This window comes from Symphalangus syndactylus, chromosome 9, assembly GCF_028878055.3.
Source record: "Symphalangus syndactylus isolate Jambi chromosome 9, NHGRI_mSymSyn1-v2.1_pri, whole genome shotgun sequence".
NCBI lineage: Eukaryota > Metazoa > Chordata > Mammalia > Primates > Hylobatidae > Symphalangus > Symphalangus syndactylus.
Window position 1 is genome coordinate 122,272,540 of NC_072431.2, and position 18,113 is coordinate 122,290,652.

The 18,113-nt window shown below is 36.8% G+C and overlaps 1 protein-coding gene across 6 annotated transcripts in view; it reads right to left on the reverse strand.

Moving 5' to 3' along the window:
• Positions 1–18,113, reverse strand: part of CNTLN (centlein) — a 369,272-nt gene that overhangs the window by 22,346 nt on the left and 328,813 nt on the right. For all 6 annotated transcript variants that reach the window (XM_055294179.2, XM_055294183.2, XM_063609088.1 and 3 more), the window contains 3 exons: positions 17,750–17,876; positions 16,259–16,396; positions 15,485–15,670 (listed from right to left, as the gene is read on the reverse strand). In XM_055294179.2, the coding sequence (XP_055150154.1) occupies positions 15,485–15,670; positions 16,259–16,396; positions 17,750–17,876 (451 nt within the window). The remainder of the gene's footprint in view (positions 1–15,484; positions 15,671–16,258; positions 16,397–17,749; positions 17,877–18,113) is intronic.

The following is an 18,113-nucleotide window of genomic DNA, read 5'->3' on the forward strand; positions in this document are numbered from 1 at the left end:
GTACATCTAAGGAAGCAGCCACTTCTTCCAGCCTTTACAGGTTTTCTTCAGTAGGAATAGTCCTTCACCAGTCAGTCCTACCTTTGGATCTGAACAGGCCAGCAGACAACATCCATGGGTAGGCAGGCAGTACTTGCTGTCAGGTTCTCTAGCTGGGCAGGGCTGCTGCCCATACTGCTAAGGTCAGCTGGGGCCACTGGTTGGGCTCTGCAGTCAGACAGGGCTGCTGGCTGGGCTCTAGCATTGCTTCCTGTTGGGCAGGATCACAGGCTATGCTCATTGGCCATGTGCTGCCGTGTGTTAGGCTTTGCAATTGGGCTACAGGTAGGCTTCATAATCATCCACAGTTGGGGGGCATCCAGGATAGGCTCTCTGGTCAAATATTGCTGCTGGTTGGACTCCTTGCTCAGGCAGGGCTGCACATTGGGCTGCATGATGAAGCAGGGCTGCAAGATGTACTCTGCAGTTGGGTGGGGTCATTGGCTTGGTTCCCTGTCTGGACAGGACCACTGGCTTTGCTGTGTGGTTGGTCAGTGTTGTTACAGGACTCCCAGGTCAGGCTGGCTGCAAGCTGGGTTCCACGATTAAGTGGGGCTACAGGCTGGGTTCCTTGACCAGGTGAGGCTGTTGATGTGCTCTGCACTTGAGCTCCCTGGTTGGATGGGGCTGTCAGCTGTGCCCCATAGTTGTTGGGGCTAAAAGCTGCACTCCATTGCTAGCCAAGCTCCCTGGTTGGATGGGGCTGTCAGCTGTACCCCATAGTTGTTGGGGCTAAAGGCTGCACTCCATGATCAGGTGAGGTAACTGACTGTACTCTGAGGTCTGGCAGGGTCAATGGGTTGGCTCTCTGCCCAGGCATGGCCATAGGCTGTGCTTAGCAAATGGGCAGGGCTGTGGGCTGAGCTCTATAGCCAGGTGGGGTTGCTAACTAGGCTTCTTGGTTGGTGGGATCCAGACTGTGCCCCATAGTTGGGTAGGGACTGTGGTGTGGCTCCCTGCCTGGGTGGGTATGTAAGCTGGGATCTGGGGCTCGGAAGGTTGCTGTTCAAGGTCTCAAGGTGGGCAGGGCCAGAGGCTGTGCTCTGGCAAGATTGTCAGCTTGGCTCCCTGTCTAGGCAAGGACTTGACAAATTTGTTTTTGTGTATTATACACATAGCTTAAGATTCCTATGTACTTCTCCTTGATTACATTTCCTTTGTATTATTTTTCTAATATCTAAAATTCAAAGTTACATTTTGGCTGAATTACAAAGGTTTTAATATTCTCACTGCTGTTTAATTTGAAACAGTTTGTGAACTTACTTTTTATTTCTTCCTTAACCCTAAATCAGATAGAAGGGTTTACAATTTTTAAGTGGATAAATTTTGGCCACTTATTTTGTTAAATCACAGTTATATTACACCATATTCAAGGCAGATAGCTAAAACAATTTTTCTGTTTTTGAATTTGTTAAATTTTGTAGCTTAAGATGTAAGTAGTTTCTGTGAATGTTCCACATGGCTTTGAAAAGAAAGGAGCCTTATGTTTTCTCTACTTTAATTATTGATTTCTGAGTATAGTACATACTAAATATACTGCAGGACAGTAAATACACCTAAGGATTCATCAATTTCTCTTTTGAATTTCCATCAAATTTTGCTTAACATGTTTTCAGATACATAAACATTCATAATTTCTACATTTTCTTTACAAACTATCCATTCTTGTCATTCCTAATGTTTTTTGCCATTAATTTTGTCTTGGAATAATATTGCTATATCTTCTTTTTCTTAGCATTTATCTGATGTATATTTAGTTGTGTGCTGGTAAATCAGTTCTTTGGATGTTGGGGGAAGAGCACGACTTGTAATGTTTGTTGATTTTTTGGTACGGATATTTTTTTTGTTGTTTTTTAGAGATGGGGTCTTGCTCTGTCACCCGGGCTGAAATGCAGTGGTGTAATCATAGCTTACTATAGCCTTGAACTCCTAGGCTCAAGTGATCATCCTGTCTTGGCCTTGCAAAGTGTTGGGATTACAAGCACGAGCCCACCATGCCTGGCCAATTTCTGTGAAATAAATATACGCATCATGATTGATTTCAAGCAACCAACATGAATAAGGAGTTGGGAAGAGACACACAAAACTGGCTCTTGTACAAGCTAGTCCCAGGATACCATATTTTTTAATTCGTTTAAAGCTTTTGGATAACTATATTTTAAGTGCATCTTTTTTTCTATCATAGTCTGTCTTCTTTCCTCTTTGTTCAAAAGATACATTTCAGCTCTATTATTTATATTGTCGTTATTGGTATATTTGGATTTATACCGGTCATGTTATTCTTCTATCTTCTTTTTCTCTCTCTAGAGTCAACTATTTCCTTCATGAATTTTTATTTTATTCTTATTTTATTGTGGTAAGAATGCTTAGCATCAGACCTACTCTCTTAACAAAATTTTAAGTGTACATCATTGTTGACTATACATACAATGTTGTACACAAATCTCTAGAGCTTATTCATCTTGCTTGAAACTTTATGCCTATTAATTAAAAATTCCCCATTTCTCAGTCTCCCCAATCCCTTCCAAACACCATTCCACTCTTTGACTCTATAAAATTTGACTATCGTAAACACTCAGAGAAGTGGAACCACGCAGCACTTGTCTTTCAGTAACTGGCTTTTTTTCACTGAGCATAATGCCGTCAAAGTTTATCCATGTTGTTGCATACTGCAGAATTTCCTTCTTTGTTTAAGGGTAGTAATCAATTGTTGTTTATACAACATTTCCTTTATTCATTCATCTCTTGATGGACATTTAGATTGTTTCTACATCTTGGCTGTTGTGACTAGTCCTGCAATGAACAAGGAGTCCTAACATCCATTCAGTATCATGATTTCACTTCTTTTGGATAAATACCCAGAAGTGGGATTGCTAAGTCCAATGGTGGTTCTCTTTTTAACATTTTGAGGAATCTCCACACTGTTTTCCATAGAAGCTGCACCACTTTGCATTCCCATCAACAGTGTACAAAGGGTCCAATTACACCACATCCTCACTCACACTTATTATCTTTTTTTAAATAGCTGCCATCCTGACAAATTTGATGTGTTATCTCACTGTGGCATTGATTCGCATTTCCCTGATAAGTGACATTGAGTTTGTTTCTGTTGGTCATTTGTGTGTTTTAGGGAAGTCTGTATTAAAGTCCTTAACCTATTTTTTAACATACAACAAGCCTACAATAATCAAAAGAGTATGATACTGGCATAAAGATAGACATATAGACCAATAGAACAGAATAGAGAACCCAATAATAAATCCACACATATAGTCAACAGGGTGATACATAATGGTGAAAGGACAGTCTCTCCAATAAATGGTGCTGGATAACTGGATATCCAAATGCAAAAAAATTGAAATCAGACTCCTCTCTTACACCACAGACAAAAATCAGCTCAAGATGGATCAAAGACTTAAGTATTGGACCTGAAAGCATAAAATTTCTAGAAGACGCTTGAGTCCAGGAGTCGGGAGTCCAGCCTGGGAAACAGAGTGAGACCCCATCTCTTAAAAAAAAACAAAAACTCCTACAAGAAAACATTTTTAAAAATCTCTATGACACTGGTCTGGGCAATGATTTTTTAGAAATGACATCAAAAGCAAAGACAACATAATCAAAAAATAAATAAGTAGGATTATATCAAACTAAAAGGCTTCTGTACAGTAAACAACTGTGAAAAGGCAACCTACAAAATGGAAGACAAATATTTGCAAATCACATATCTGATAGAGGTTAATAGCCAAAATACAGGCTTACTTCAGACATATCATGGGTTCCATTTCAGACCACCACAATAAAGCAAATATCACAATAAAGTGAGTCATACAATGTTTTTGGTTTCCCAGTGAATGTAAAAGTTATGTTTATAAGCATTCAATAGCATTATGTCTAAGAAATGTACATATCTTAATTAAAAATACTTTATTATTAAAAATGCTAATGATCATCTGAGCCTTCAGCACATTGTAATAACTTTACTAGTGGAGAGTCTTGCCTCAAGGTTGATAACTGCTGACAAATTAGGGTGATGGTTGCTGAAGGCTGGGCTGGCTGTGGCAATTTCTTTAAGACAACAACGAAACTTGCCATATTAATTGATTCTTCCTTTCACGAAAGATTTCTCTAGAGCATGTGATGCCGTTCGGTAGCATTTTACCACAGCACAACTTCTTTCAAAACTGGAGTCAATCCTCTCAAACCCTGACACTGCTTTATCAACTAAGTTTATGGAATATTCTAACACTTTTGTTGTCATTTCTACAGTGTTCACAGCATTTTCACCAGGAGGAGATTTCGTCTCAGGAAACCGCTTTCTCTGCTCGTCCCTAAGAGGCAACTCCTCATCCATTCAGATTTTATCATGAGATTGCAGCAATTCAGTCACATATTGGGCTCCATTTCTAATTTTAGTTCACTTGCTATTTCTACCACATCTGCAGTTTCTTCCTCCACTAATGTCTTGAACCCCTCAAAGTTATCCATGAAAGTTGGAATAAACTTCTCCAAACTCCTGCTAATGCTGCTATTTTGACCTCCTCCCATGAATCACTAATATTCTTAAATGGCATCTAGAATGGTGAGTCTTTTCCAGAAGGTTTCCCATTTACTTTGGCCAGCTCCATCAGAGGAATCACTGTCTACAGAAGCTATGCCTTGTGAAATGTTTTTCTTAAATAATAAGACTTTAAAGTCTTCAACTTTAAAGTTGAAATTACTCCTTGAATCATGAGCTGAAGAATGGATACTATATTAGCAGGCATGAAAACAGCATTAATCTCAACGTACATCTCCATCAAAGCTCTTGGGTGACTAGGTGCATTGTCAATGAGCAATATTTTGAAAGGAATCTTTTTTTCTAAGCAGTAGGTCTCAACAGTGGGCCTAAAATATTCAGTAAACCATGCTGTAAATACACGTGTTGTCATTTAGGCTTTGTTGTTCCATTTATAGAGCACAGGCACAGTAGATTTAGCATAATTCTTAAGGGTCCTAGGATTTTCGGAATGTGAAATGAGCATCTCCTTCAACTTAAAGTCCCTAGCTGCATTAGCCCCTAACAAGAGACTCAGCCTGTTCTTTGAAGCTTTGAAGCCAGGCATTGACTTCTCCTTTCTAGCTTTCTCCTAGATGCCAACTTCTTCCAATAGAAGGCTGTTTTGTCTACATAGAAAATATGGAGTCATTTTCATCAGTGAACTTACCTAGATCTTTTGGATAACTTGCTGCAGCTTCTACATCAGCACTTGCTGCTTTACCTTGTATTCTTAGGTTATGTAGGTGCTTCCTTCCTTAAACCTCAGGTAGCTTCAAGGTTTTCTCCTGCTTCCTCACCTCTCTCATCCTTTGAAGAACTGAAAACAGTCAGGGCCTTGCTCTGGATTAAGCTTTGGCTTAAGAAACTGTTGTGACTGGTTTAATCTTTTATCCAGACCACTAAAACTTTCTGTGTATCAGCAATAAGGCTGTTTCACTTTCTTATCATTTGTGTATTCATGAAGTAGCATTTTTTACTTCCTCCAGTAGCTTTTCCTTTGCATTCATGAGTTGTTTGTTTGGTGCAAAAGGCCTAGTTTCAGCCTATCTCAGGTTTTGACATGCCTTCCTCACTAAGTTTTTCTAGATTCTGATTTCTAGCTTTTGATTCAAAGTGAAAGATATGTGATTCTTCCTTTCATTTGAACACTTAGAGGCCACTATAGAATTATTAGTTGGCCTAACTGCAATATTGTTGAGTCTCAGGAAATAGGAGGCGCAGGGAGAGGGAGTGAGATGGGGGAAAAGACAGTTGGGCCGAACAGTCAGAACACACGTAATATTTATCTATCAAGTTCGCTGCCTAACTAATATGGGTTCAGCTCATGGCACCTCAAAACAATTAAAATAATAACATCAAAGATTAATGATCACAGAACACCATAACAGATAGAATAATAATGAACAAGTTTGAAATATTGCAATAGTTACCAAAATATGACAGAGAGACACAAAGTGAGCACACCTTGTTGGAAAGAAAAATAGAGCTGACAGATTTGCTTGAGGTAGAGCTGCCACAAATCTTCAATTTGTAAAAAACACAGTATCTGAGAAGTGCAATAGAGCAAACACAATAAAATGAGGTTTGCCTGTATTTAAGGAACAGCTACAATCTATCTTCTTTTTTTTTCTGGAGACGGAGTCTTGCTCTGCTGCCCAGGCTGGAGTGCAGTGGCGCAATCTTGGCTCACTGCAAGCTCCATCTCCCAGGTTCACGCCATTCTCCTGCCTCGGCCTCCCAAGTAGCTGGGACTACAGGCGCCCACCACCATGCCCAGCTAATTTTTTTGTAGTCTTACTAGAGACGGGATTTCACCATGTTAGTCAGTATGGTCTTGATCTCCCGACCTCATGATCCACCTGCCTCGGCCTCCCGAAGTGCTGGGATTACAGACGTGAGCCACCGTTCCCAGCCCCTATCTTCTTTATTTACTATTTTTCTTATTGTTCCCTCCCTCCCTCCCTTCTTTCTTTCCCTGTTCATTCCCTCTCTCCCTTCTTTTTTATTTCCTGGCTTGTGTTAGATTGATGGAGCTTTCTTTATTTCTTTTATCCATCATATTCTCTACAAATTAAATATTTTTACTCTTATGGCCATCTTTAAATATTTCAAATATATATTTAATATATTTTGAATCAATATCTAGAGTTTCTCGTACTCCATATTGTTCCACCAAAGCAGAAAGGAAACTCAACTCTTCCAACCAACCCATTACCCCCATTTCTAATACTGTAATCATTAAGGTCAACAATGATTTAGATTTAACCAGCTTACAGGTTTTACTAGCTTCTTTGTTTTCCATTGTTTCATATGTTTGAAATTTGACAGGGCAAAGAGACCTCAAGAAGTGACAAGATAAACTACTTGAATATACGGAAGAAGACGACAAAGACCTTGAGAGAGAAGAGGGCCTGCACTGTTTAAAAAAGAGCAAGAAAGTCAGTCAGAAAGAAAGGCTAAAGTGGAATAGTGAGGTAAAATGTAGTAGAAAGTGAAGTTGCAGAAGTAACAATAAAATTAATCATGGAGTCCTTTATGGGCAGTCAAGGTTTTCCATTTTCTTGAGTAATAGAAGTCATGCCAGGAGACTAGAGCAAGGGAGTGATTGGATATTTTCCCTTTTTTTTTTGAGGCAGAGTCTCACTCTGTCACCCAGGCTACAGTGCAGTGGTGCGATCTTGGCTCACTGCGACCTCCGCCTCCCAGGTTCAAGCAATTCTCCTGCCTCAGCCTCCAAAGTAGCAGGGATTACAGGCACTTGCCACCATGCCTGGCTAATTTTTGTATTTCTAGTAGAGACAGGGTTTCACCATGTTGGCCAGGCTGGTCTCGAACTCCTGACTTCAAGTGATCCGCCCACCTCGGCCTCCCAAAGTGCTGGGATTACAGGCGTGAGCCACTGTGCCTGGCCGTGTTTTCCATTTTAAAAGGATCATTCTGCCAACAGATGGAGAAAAGACTGCTTTGGATCAAGAGGTGAAAGGGCAGACTAATGCATAAGTACAGGCAAGAAGTGATAGTAACCATAGCAGTGGTGACAGGTAGCAGAATCCTGGGTCTATTTTCAAACAGGAGCAGACAAGACTTGAAGTATTAGAAATGCAATGTGAGAGAAAGGGAAGAGCCAAAGATGATTACAGATTTGGAGCCTAACCATCTGGATGACTAGTGAAAATATTTTTCTGAGATAGAGAAAAAAAGCTAGGAGAAGCAAAATAATTTTTTTTCAACTTTTTTGTACATGTTAAGTTTGAGATGCCTATTAGACATCCAAGTGAAAATCACAACTAGGCAGGAAGATTTAAAAATCCATAGTTTCAAGGACAGGATGAGAACAGATATATATTAGGGAGTCATAGGTCAGAATATGGCATCTTAAATTACAGCGTTGGTAGAGACTGCCTAGAGAGTGAGTATAGATAATGAAGAGGAAAGGTATAAAGACTGAACCCTAGGAAACTCCAACACTTATGTCTGTCAGGAAGAGAATGAGAACTAGCAAAGAAGTCAGAGAAGACTGGCTAGGTGTGATGAGGAAAACCAGTACAGTGTAGTACATCAAAAGGGAGGCTTTAAAAAAGTGCTTCAAGGAGGAAGGAGTGATCAACGATATCAAATGCTCCCAAGGCTTCAAATAAGATAAGACTGAGAACTGATCACAGATTGGGCAATATGGAGGTTACTGGTGACTTTGAATAAACTACTTTGGAGGGGTAATAAGATTGAAAGCCTAATTGGAGAAGGTTCAAAACAGAATGGAAGATAAGTGGGTAGAGAATAGTTATCACTTTTGAGGTGTTTTGCTACATAAAAGAGGAGACAAATGAGTCAGCAGTTAGAGGAGATACAGAGTCAAATGAAGGGTTTTTTTTTTTTTTTTTTTTTTGGTAAATGGTGTGTGTTTGCTAATGAAAGTGATCCAATATAGAAGGAATATTGGTGATACAAAGTGTAGGGTTGAAACTACGGGGCCAAAGTCCTTGGGAATATGGGGAGATAAAAATCCAGTGTGCAAAGTGAGGTATTAGCTTTAGACGGGCATGCAGATGGTTCATTCCCAGTAATACGAGGAAAGGGACAGTATGTGGGTACAGATTTGGGAGGAATGTGAAAAATAAAGGTAATGAAAAAAGGAGGAAATTATCTCTGGGTTGCTTCTGTTTTCTCAGTGAAAGAAGCAGCTGAGATTGAGTGGCTGAGCAGAGGATGCTGGAGGTTTGAGAAGATAGCAGAATGACCGGGAAATGTGGAGCCTGAATGCGCTGGGAACTATATAATAGGATTATCACATAGTGCTGACAGCGCACCTGAAGTTCCTGGTTATCTGTTTAAATAAAGATGAATCAGCATGGTTATGTTTTTATTTAATCACATTCACTTTCTTGGGTTCAGGTGGGAAGTAGGCAGAGATTCAAAATAAAGTAGGTTTGAGTTTTTTCCACATGAATATGACAAAGGGACATATGAGGAAGTTGAGGATATATGCAAGAAAGTGACTATGATACAACATAGAATCCATGCTGCATGAGGAGGGAATTAAGGGCACAATGGGAAGGAGGGTGGTAGTAATTAGTGAAAAAGTGGTAAGGCCAGTGAATTTGAGTTATAATCAGGTCAAAAATTGTTGCACTATATGCACAAAAAGAAATAGCGGTCAAAGAATAAAATGCTGGAAATGGAGATTTTGGAATTCAGTTATTTGTAATGACAAGGCCAAGGGTAGTGTTTGTTAGTGGGAACATTTTTGGCATTTGGGAAAAATGACAATTTTTCACTGTATGAGATTTTTCTTCCCACTGCAGAACTTTTAACCACCCTGGCTCCTGGGTATTGAATGCTAGTAGCATCTACCAGTCGGCGTAATACAAAGCACCCACATACATTTCCAAATGCTCCCTAAGGTAGGTGGTGATCCAAAGTTGAGAACCATAGATCAGTGGTATGATGATGGGAATAATCATTGGAAGTGAGGATGCTGAAGAATAGAAAGGGAATATCCAATAGGGGATTGAATGGCTTACATGGATATGAAGTCACCATAAGTCATAACAGAATTGTGTTGGGGAGAAAGATAATAATCCGGCTGCTAAGCTGTATGACTAGCATTCTAAAATGAGATACAAATAATTTGGGTGGGTGAATCTAATACGTTCCAATTGGCTTCTGAGATCTATTTGAATATTCATTCCTACATCTTACTCATCCCAACAGAATTTCTAAATAGGGATGAATAATACAGGAATTCCAAGATCAACCCTCATGTACCATGTAAGTGTCATTAAAGAGGTACCTAAATGAAGTATAAGCAATGCTCGGTGGCCTACATAATGAGTAGTGTTGTTACTACATGATATATTCCATATACCTTCAATTCCGATGCATTGATTATTAGAAAATACTATGTTGTTTGGTTGAAATATACTTCATAATGCATGAATGATCATCTTCCCTTCCAAAGTGTATCTTCCAGATACAGTAGAGCCTTCACTGTGCTAGGTTCACTGAAATGTTTTACCTTCCACCCATATATCAAAGCTAACTTTTCATTTTTATAAGATCACACTTGCCTTGTATTTGCGTGTTGGGTCTCAGCATTACTTTCCTCTTTTTTAAAATAAACAAATCAGCCTGTTTTCAACACTGGGTGCTACTTCCATCTGGCTTTTATCTTTACTTCTCTCTTATCTGTTACAAAATTGCCTTCTATTACCAGTTCAAAATCTGCTCAGTTGCTCTCTGAGCAACTCTAAAGCCCCCCAAAGGGTTTTCAAAAACCCTTTAAATTATCATTTGCTAAAAACACTGTAAGTTTTAGAAAGTGTCACTCTATTCATATCAGTTGAATAAAGATCCACAGCTAACACTTATTATCAAGGCAAGTAAAAACACTGCATGGCACAAAGTAAGCATTCAATAAATGTCAACTGAATTTCCAAAAACTGATGTCAGCCTTCTTGCAATTCTTGGGATATCATGAGCTAGGAATTATCCCAATATCTGAGGATATTGTCAAAATATGAATGGTTTTTAGATATACATATCAACTTAATTTACTTTACTTTTCAGTTACTATAATTTATTGTAACCAGCCACCAATAATGTTTGTAGAAAATATAGTAAACGATCCCACTTCTGTCTTTTTTTTTTTTTTTTTTTTTTTTTTTTGAGACGGAGTCTCGCTCTGTCACCCAGGCTGGAGTGCAGTGGCGCAATCTCGGCTCACTGCAAGCTCCGCCTCCCGGGTTCACGCCATTCTCCTGCCTCAGCCTCTCTGAGTAGCTGGGACTACAGGCGCCCGCCACCACGCCCGGCTAATTTTTTGTATTTTTAGTAGAGACGGGGTTTCACCGTGGTCTCGATCTCCTGACCTCGTGATCCGCCCGCCTCGGCCTCCCAAAGTGCTGGGATTACAAGCGTGAGCCACCGCGCCCGGCCACTTCTGTCTTATTAGATTTAGTTTTCCTCTCTTTATCATGAGTCTTTGTCTGTGATACATATAATTTTTAGTTTCATCGAATCATTATGGATTGCTTGGACTTTTTTCAGTAAGATTACACTGTGAGGAAGGCAAAAATTTGTGGCTGAAATACTCTGGAGTCACTATTGCCTTCATGGTTAAAAAATGAATTTTTAAAAAACAGGTTTTTAAACAGCTTTATTGAGATATAATTTACATAAAGTTTTCCAAATAAGGAAATGTATTTTTATTATGAAACTTTTCTCTAAACACAGCTGTCATTTCCTTTCTCAGTATAATGACAGGGTGAAAAGAGTTAATTCAAGTTGAATTGTATCATAGACCTGTTTATAAATCTTAATTAACAGTGCCAAGGTATTAACAATTGTATGTGTAAAATTAAAATTCTAATGCTCCACAAATGTATTCACTAAAGAAGCAAGAAATTTATATACCAAAAGCATCTTACTAAATCTTACCAAAGCAAGTACATATTGATAATGAAACCATTTATGCTTCCAGCTAAATATTGTTTTTTGGCTGGTATTTATTTCATAGCTAACAAAATCCACTGAAAGGATGGAGCTTGGCATATGACTCTCACATTCAGGCACATTAAAAGCCTGTATCAGGGCTGAGTCAAACTGAGCAAATACTTCTAGAAATTTCCCTTGTGTGTTTTATTCAGTTATTAGGAGAATTCAAAGCCTCAGCTCTGCCACATATATCCAGCCCAGATGCTCAAAGTACTTGATTTCACCCCAGGGCCAAATTCCATATTCAAGACTAGATCTAGAACAGATGGCCACTCCACCTCTTCCATAATCTGGTTGCGCCCTATGAATAAATGAAAAGACTAAAGGGAACATAGATTCCACAACGGGGCCAGAACAAACATTATTACTATTAATACTACTAATAATATTTATTAAGTACTTTTGTGTACATGATACCCTAATAAGCTCTGCATAGAATGAGTCCTGGTGATCATAATGTTCCATGTAGGTACTATGTGCATTCCTTAACTATGCTCATTAAGGAATGCGCATAGTTCTCACTGTTAACAGAGTTTTCCATTTGAGCAGTGACTATATGTCCAGTACCATTCTTGAAGCAGATATAAATCAATTCCTCAAGAATTTAATGAGCCCTGTTATGTAACAGTACCCTGAAGACAACAAATGACAACGTTCCTTTCCTCAAGTTGGCTTTAATCTACTTGAAACAGAAAGAAAAATACAAGTTTACAACTGTGTTAATGTACATATAATAAATGTTCAGGAGATGAGTCAGAGCCATACTACTACTGCTCTTACTACTGCTGATAATAATAGTTGATACTAAGATAGCAATTAGCCACTGTTCTGATCTTTAGCTATTGTAACTTATGTAAATTCTCACTTTGCTTATGTTCCATTATTAAACTCATTCTACAGATGAGGAAACTGAGACACAAGGATTCAGTCACAATCCTGAAGTCAAAGAGCCAGTAAATGGCAGAGTTGAGCTCTATCCTCTTAACTACAGAGTTAAAGGACAGATTCATGACAGAGGAAGGCCCAGAGTTAAATGTGAAGGAGAGAACAAAGAGGGGAAGGCATTTGGGTGAAAAGAAAACTTGAGCAAAGGCAGGAGTAAGCACAATATGGGTGAAAGAGTAGTGGGAAAGAAGATCAGACTTCAGCAGACTAACACCCAGCTATGGAAGGTCTTAAGTATTTAAAAAGGAGGAAGCATTGATCTAATGCACCTAATGTGGTAGTAGTTAGGGAGTCATTGATGATATGCTGCTTCAGATGGTGGGTCCTAAGCATTTCCGCCTAGACCTAGGGCCATATATGCAAGGAAAAGAAAGATGATAATCATGCCTTTCTTAAGACCCAAATATCCAGTCTCTGCCATCAATATATGGTTTTGGCATTAATTTGCTGGTGGCCCTATATTTGAAAAATAGGTTATACAGCAGACATGGTACCAATAGCAACTATATGTTGGCACTAAGACACGGTTAAGAAAAACAAATGTCAAATTGCCATTGGAAGTCATGAGTTATAAATGGTCTTACTAAATGCCAAACTGATATGTATTGTTATTTGAATTCAATTCTTAAAAACAATGTAAGGAAGTGCTTCTAAAACTTTATTATGTATAATAATCACTTAGTTAACTTGTAAAACGCAGATTAGGCTCCACTCCAAACAGAATTTTGATTCAATAGATTTGGGGCCCAATATTGTGTATTATATTTAAATGCAATAGAAACAGGATTCTGATGCAGGTAATTTAAATACCAAACTGAAACAAAGTGTAAAAATTCTGAGAGAGTACCGAAGACAGTCTGTCAATATTTATCATCTTTCCCTACTATATAATCTTTGAAACATTATTCAAATTAAAAAGTCATGAAACCAAAACAATCCTGAATTCATCTATTAAGACATCTACTCAGTATCATTGTTGGTGAAAAATACGAAGGACTAACATTACCCTTGAATAATTAGAGTTTAGATACCCACTTCATCATTAAGTACTGTTTATATCACTGGATATAAAGAAAAAGTTTCTTAAAGATAATTTTTGCTAAACTACTTTTTATGGAGAAATATACCCATTACCTTATCATGGAAGTCATGAAACTTCAAGTATATGATAATCAGATATACAGTCATGAAATTAATTTTTCTATTTTGAAAACTTCTGATTCTCATTCATCCTTCTTTTTTAAAGTGCCACATTCAAAGAATATTTCAAGGAAAAACAATGATTAGCATTTTGAATAAATCTCATAATTATATATTTCATATTTTATATCTTTGCCAAAAGCTCCACAAACAAAATGCTAAGTTGAATATAAAAGAAAAACCAAGATTTATGAAGGTAATACTCATAATAAAATGGTTGTACATCATGAGTAAAATAATGACTCTATACATATAACTTTAATTTTAGTTTCAGGGATACATGTGCAGGTTGGTTCTGTAGATAAATTTTGTGTTGCAGGAGATTGATGTACATATTATTTCATCACCCAGGTAATAAACATCGTACCCAATAGGTAGTTTTTCAGTTCTCATCCTCCTCCCACCCTCACCCTCAAGTAGGCCCCGATGTCTATTGTTCCCTTCTTTGTGTCCATGTGTACTCAATGTTTAGGTTCCACTTATAAGTGAGAACATGTGGTGTTGGTTTTTTCTTCGTGTCACTTAGGATAATGGCCTCCAGCTCCATTCAAGTTGCTGCAAATGACTTGATCTCATCCTTTTCTATGGCTGTGTAGTATCCTATGGTGTATATGTACCGCAATTTCTTAATCCAGTCTATTGTTGATGGGCATTTAAGTTGCTTCCATATCTTTGCTATTGTTAACAGTGCCGCAATGAACATACTGAACATACGCATGCATGTGTCTTTATGGCAGAAGGATTTATATTATTTTGGTTATGTACCCAATAATGGGATTGCTGGGTCAAATGGTAGTTCTGTTTTTCACTTTTTGAGAATTTCCAAACTGCTTTCCACAGTGGCTGAACTAATTTACATTCCCACCAGCAGTGTATAAGTCACAATATTTAATGAAAGTGTTCACTATAAGTTAAACAGTGAAACTATTCAACAAGCATTTACAAAAACTAATGTTTTGAATCTGGAAAAGGTAAATTACATTTAATAAAATTAATACTTTGCAATCATTTAGGGTCCTCAGAGGCAGGCATTATTGGCTTGACTTCACACCAGTTGAAATATTCATTAAAAGAGATAGAGGAGATAAAATGTTTTATCAATTCATTTTGTAGATATTTTTAAAATGAGAAAACTCCCAAGGTATCTATGATTTCCAAAGAAGCAAAGTAAGGAATTTCCTCTACATGGAGTACTCTTAATAGTGGCATAAAATGTTATTAACTTCTATGTCTAGGGGAATGAAGGCTTTCTAGGGCTCTTCAGCTTTTAGATAATTTCTAGATGGTACACCTCTGTAGATACTTGAGTTTGTCTTCTCTTTGTTCTGTTTGTCATGTGCCATTCCTCTGTCTATTCCATGTCTTGATAGTTTGTGGCCTGGGCTTCAGATGTCTCTTAGCATCACTGAACACTGAGCAAGTTTCTGGTTGTTCCTGCTTGAATGATTTTCAAAAGGACAGTAGGGTGGGAACGGCTTAATCCTTTCAACTTAAAACCTGTCCAGATGACTTGACTACTACAATTTCATAACTAAATTGACATTAAGAAAGAAGTATTAATAAGATCGTAGAAGATTTTAAATTCAAACTATAAAAATAAATTCTTTATGGAGGAATTATTAGCAATATGATAAATAGGGTAGGAGAAGATGCTTTCTTTGTGTGTTAGGAAAGCAGAAAGAAACTTTATTCCCCAAATCATCTCAAGTGGGCTACTGCCCACTCTGCCTAAAGTAAAGTACAAGTTAGTAAACAACAAGTAATTCAAACCTTCACAAATTTGGTGAACTCTTCTACTTTTTCATTGGCTAACAGCAATGTCTTCTGTGCACCTTCTAGGACCTGTTCACTTTGCAATGCTAATCCTTGAAGCTGCTTAGATGCTGCTGTTTCAATTTCTGCCATTGCAGATTCAGTCTCACTTATTCTTGATACTAGGAGAGTAAGCTTGAGATCCTGCAAAAGATCAGCAGTCATAAAATAAAAGATATTTTATAAACAGATTTGGAAGAGTTAGTTATACATATCAAATAAGGAAAATATTTTATTATTCTCTCTATGTATTTATTATTTGGGTAAAATTTATGATTCTTTTCATTAATTTTCAATAAAACATCCTAACTACATATTCTCATATACTTATCAACTAAATTAGTTTGTGATTTTTAAAGATTATAAATAATTAAAAGCATGGAAGCTATTTTAGCCCAAAAGATCCTCTACATAACATGGAAACATTTAGTTTGAAAGTTTAAGTGGGCCTACAAAATTTATATCTACTTGTATAAATACCAGTGTTCAATAATAGTTTTCATTTCTTAAGAACTATCAAGACAAACACAACCTGTTTTCTCTAATACAGAAATATCTTTAATGTTAAACAAATGTTTAGTGTTTCAGGTAGAGATACAAATCCTCTTTGCACTTATCTGAAGTGTTTAAGTAGCTTGTGTTTCTGGGAAGAAAAAAACCAACAATGTTAAAAATGAAACAAACACCATTATATTCCATCTCTAAGCTAAAATGCCCTTTTTAAAAGCATACCTTTTTTTCTAACTCCTCTTTAGATTTCTGATACATCTGTTCATACTGTGACTTTTCTTTTACAGCAACATTAAGTCTTTGCTTTAGTGAATCAATTGATACCTTCTTGTTGGAACATTCTTCAGTTAATGTCTTTACCTACATTAAAAGCATAAAGGTAATTATTATTGTGGAAGGCATTCTAGTAATATACTGTGTTTGTTCCAACAGAAACTAAATGAGTGAATGAGTCTACTTCCATTTATTTTCTCATAACGCTATCAAATTCAAGTACTATACTTACAGAACTCATATTATGAATGAAAGTAACAATCCTTAAATCAGTCACAAAAACCAAAATTGCACACAAACTAAATGAATACTGGTATGTACATTCTTGCACCCAATAACACAATATTAATGTTCACTACATATCCATTAATTATTAACCTAAACTTCCTAAGACAAGAGATGATTGTTTTGACTCTGAAACAAGCCAAGTTATAGATAACTTTCCATTGTATTCTCTAAAATAACTATTACATACTCTTTTTCGGATGAAATAAAACAAGTAATAGGAGATACATATATATATATTGCCTATTTATAAGATTATAATATGTATATGTATCTCAAAGCGTAACAGAAAAAGTAGTTTTTCAGTTTAATGCCACTAAAGATATATGTTATTTATATAAAGATTCCAAAGCTATGTATGAAATTATTATTGAAGTTAAAAAATAGCAAAATTGAAAGGATAACATTGAAAAAGCCTACAGGAAGTGATTTTAACTTGCACGGGTGTGTGGAAGAGAAGAGAAAGAAAATCCATATGGATTCGTCATGCTCATGTAAAAGTTTCTTTCTTAAATCCATTTGACCTAACAGATAACTTAAATTTTCATTTTCAACAAGGAAAGTAAGGGAGATGTTCTCTCAGGTGCGGATAACATTTAGTGAATGCCAAAGCACAGGGTGCTTTAGGAGTTGTGAAAATAGCACCTTTAAAAAAAAAAAAAAACCTTCTACTTCGGGTCATATGTTACATAACTACTTTAACGACAACTCCCTTTGCATGCACAACTCCCTTCCCATGTAAAATTCATTAAGGGGATCCAAGAAGAAAGTACATTTTTAAAGAACTTCTGACAGTTATTGGTAATCAAGTTTTCACTAAGAAATATAAGCTTGATTCTATCATAAATTACAGTTTTAAATAAAATACTGAAAAAAATGTAATTATGTATCCTAGAAATATTGAGGATTTTTAATCTTCTCATGGGATATTTATAAATAGAAACAGAATGTGTGGCCATATTATGTATGAGGTTTTAGAGAATTGAATTTTAAAATAAATAATGTATTTTCAGAGCCAAGAGTGTTACTTTGTAACAGTAAATATATATCCTATCAATATTTTCTATACATTTACTAGGATTAAATATTTGTGGTAAGAGAGTAAATACAACAGGAAGTGATATTGTTAGTGTCAGTAAAGATAAAAATTGATACCTTTTTATCAAGATTTTCTAACATTTCACTAAAACTCTCGTTACTTTCCAAATTTACTTTCTGTCGAAATTTCAAGTCCTCTATCAAATGTCTTTTCGTAGTTATATCCCTCTCCATTCGAGACATCCTTGAAAAAAGAAAAAAAGGTGACATCAAGAGTGACAGAAAATACCTTAACAGTGGTGATATCTTACATTTTATCCCAAATTATATCTACTGTTAGTTTTTAAATGCTACGTGATATTGACACTGTAAATTAGTAAAATGAATTGCATTGCATAAAATATTGTTCTTTTAATATTTTGAGCACTTGTAAAATCTATAGTTGTGACTTGGTAATTATACAATTACATATATGTATTGA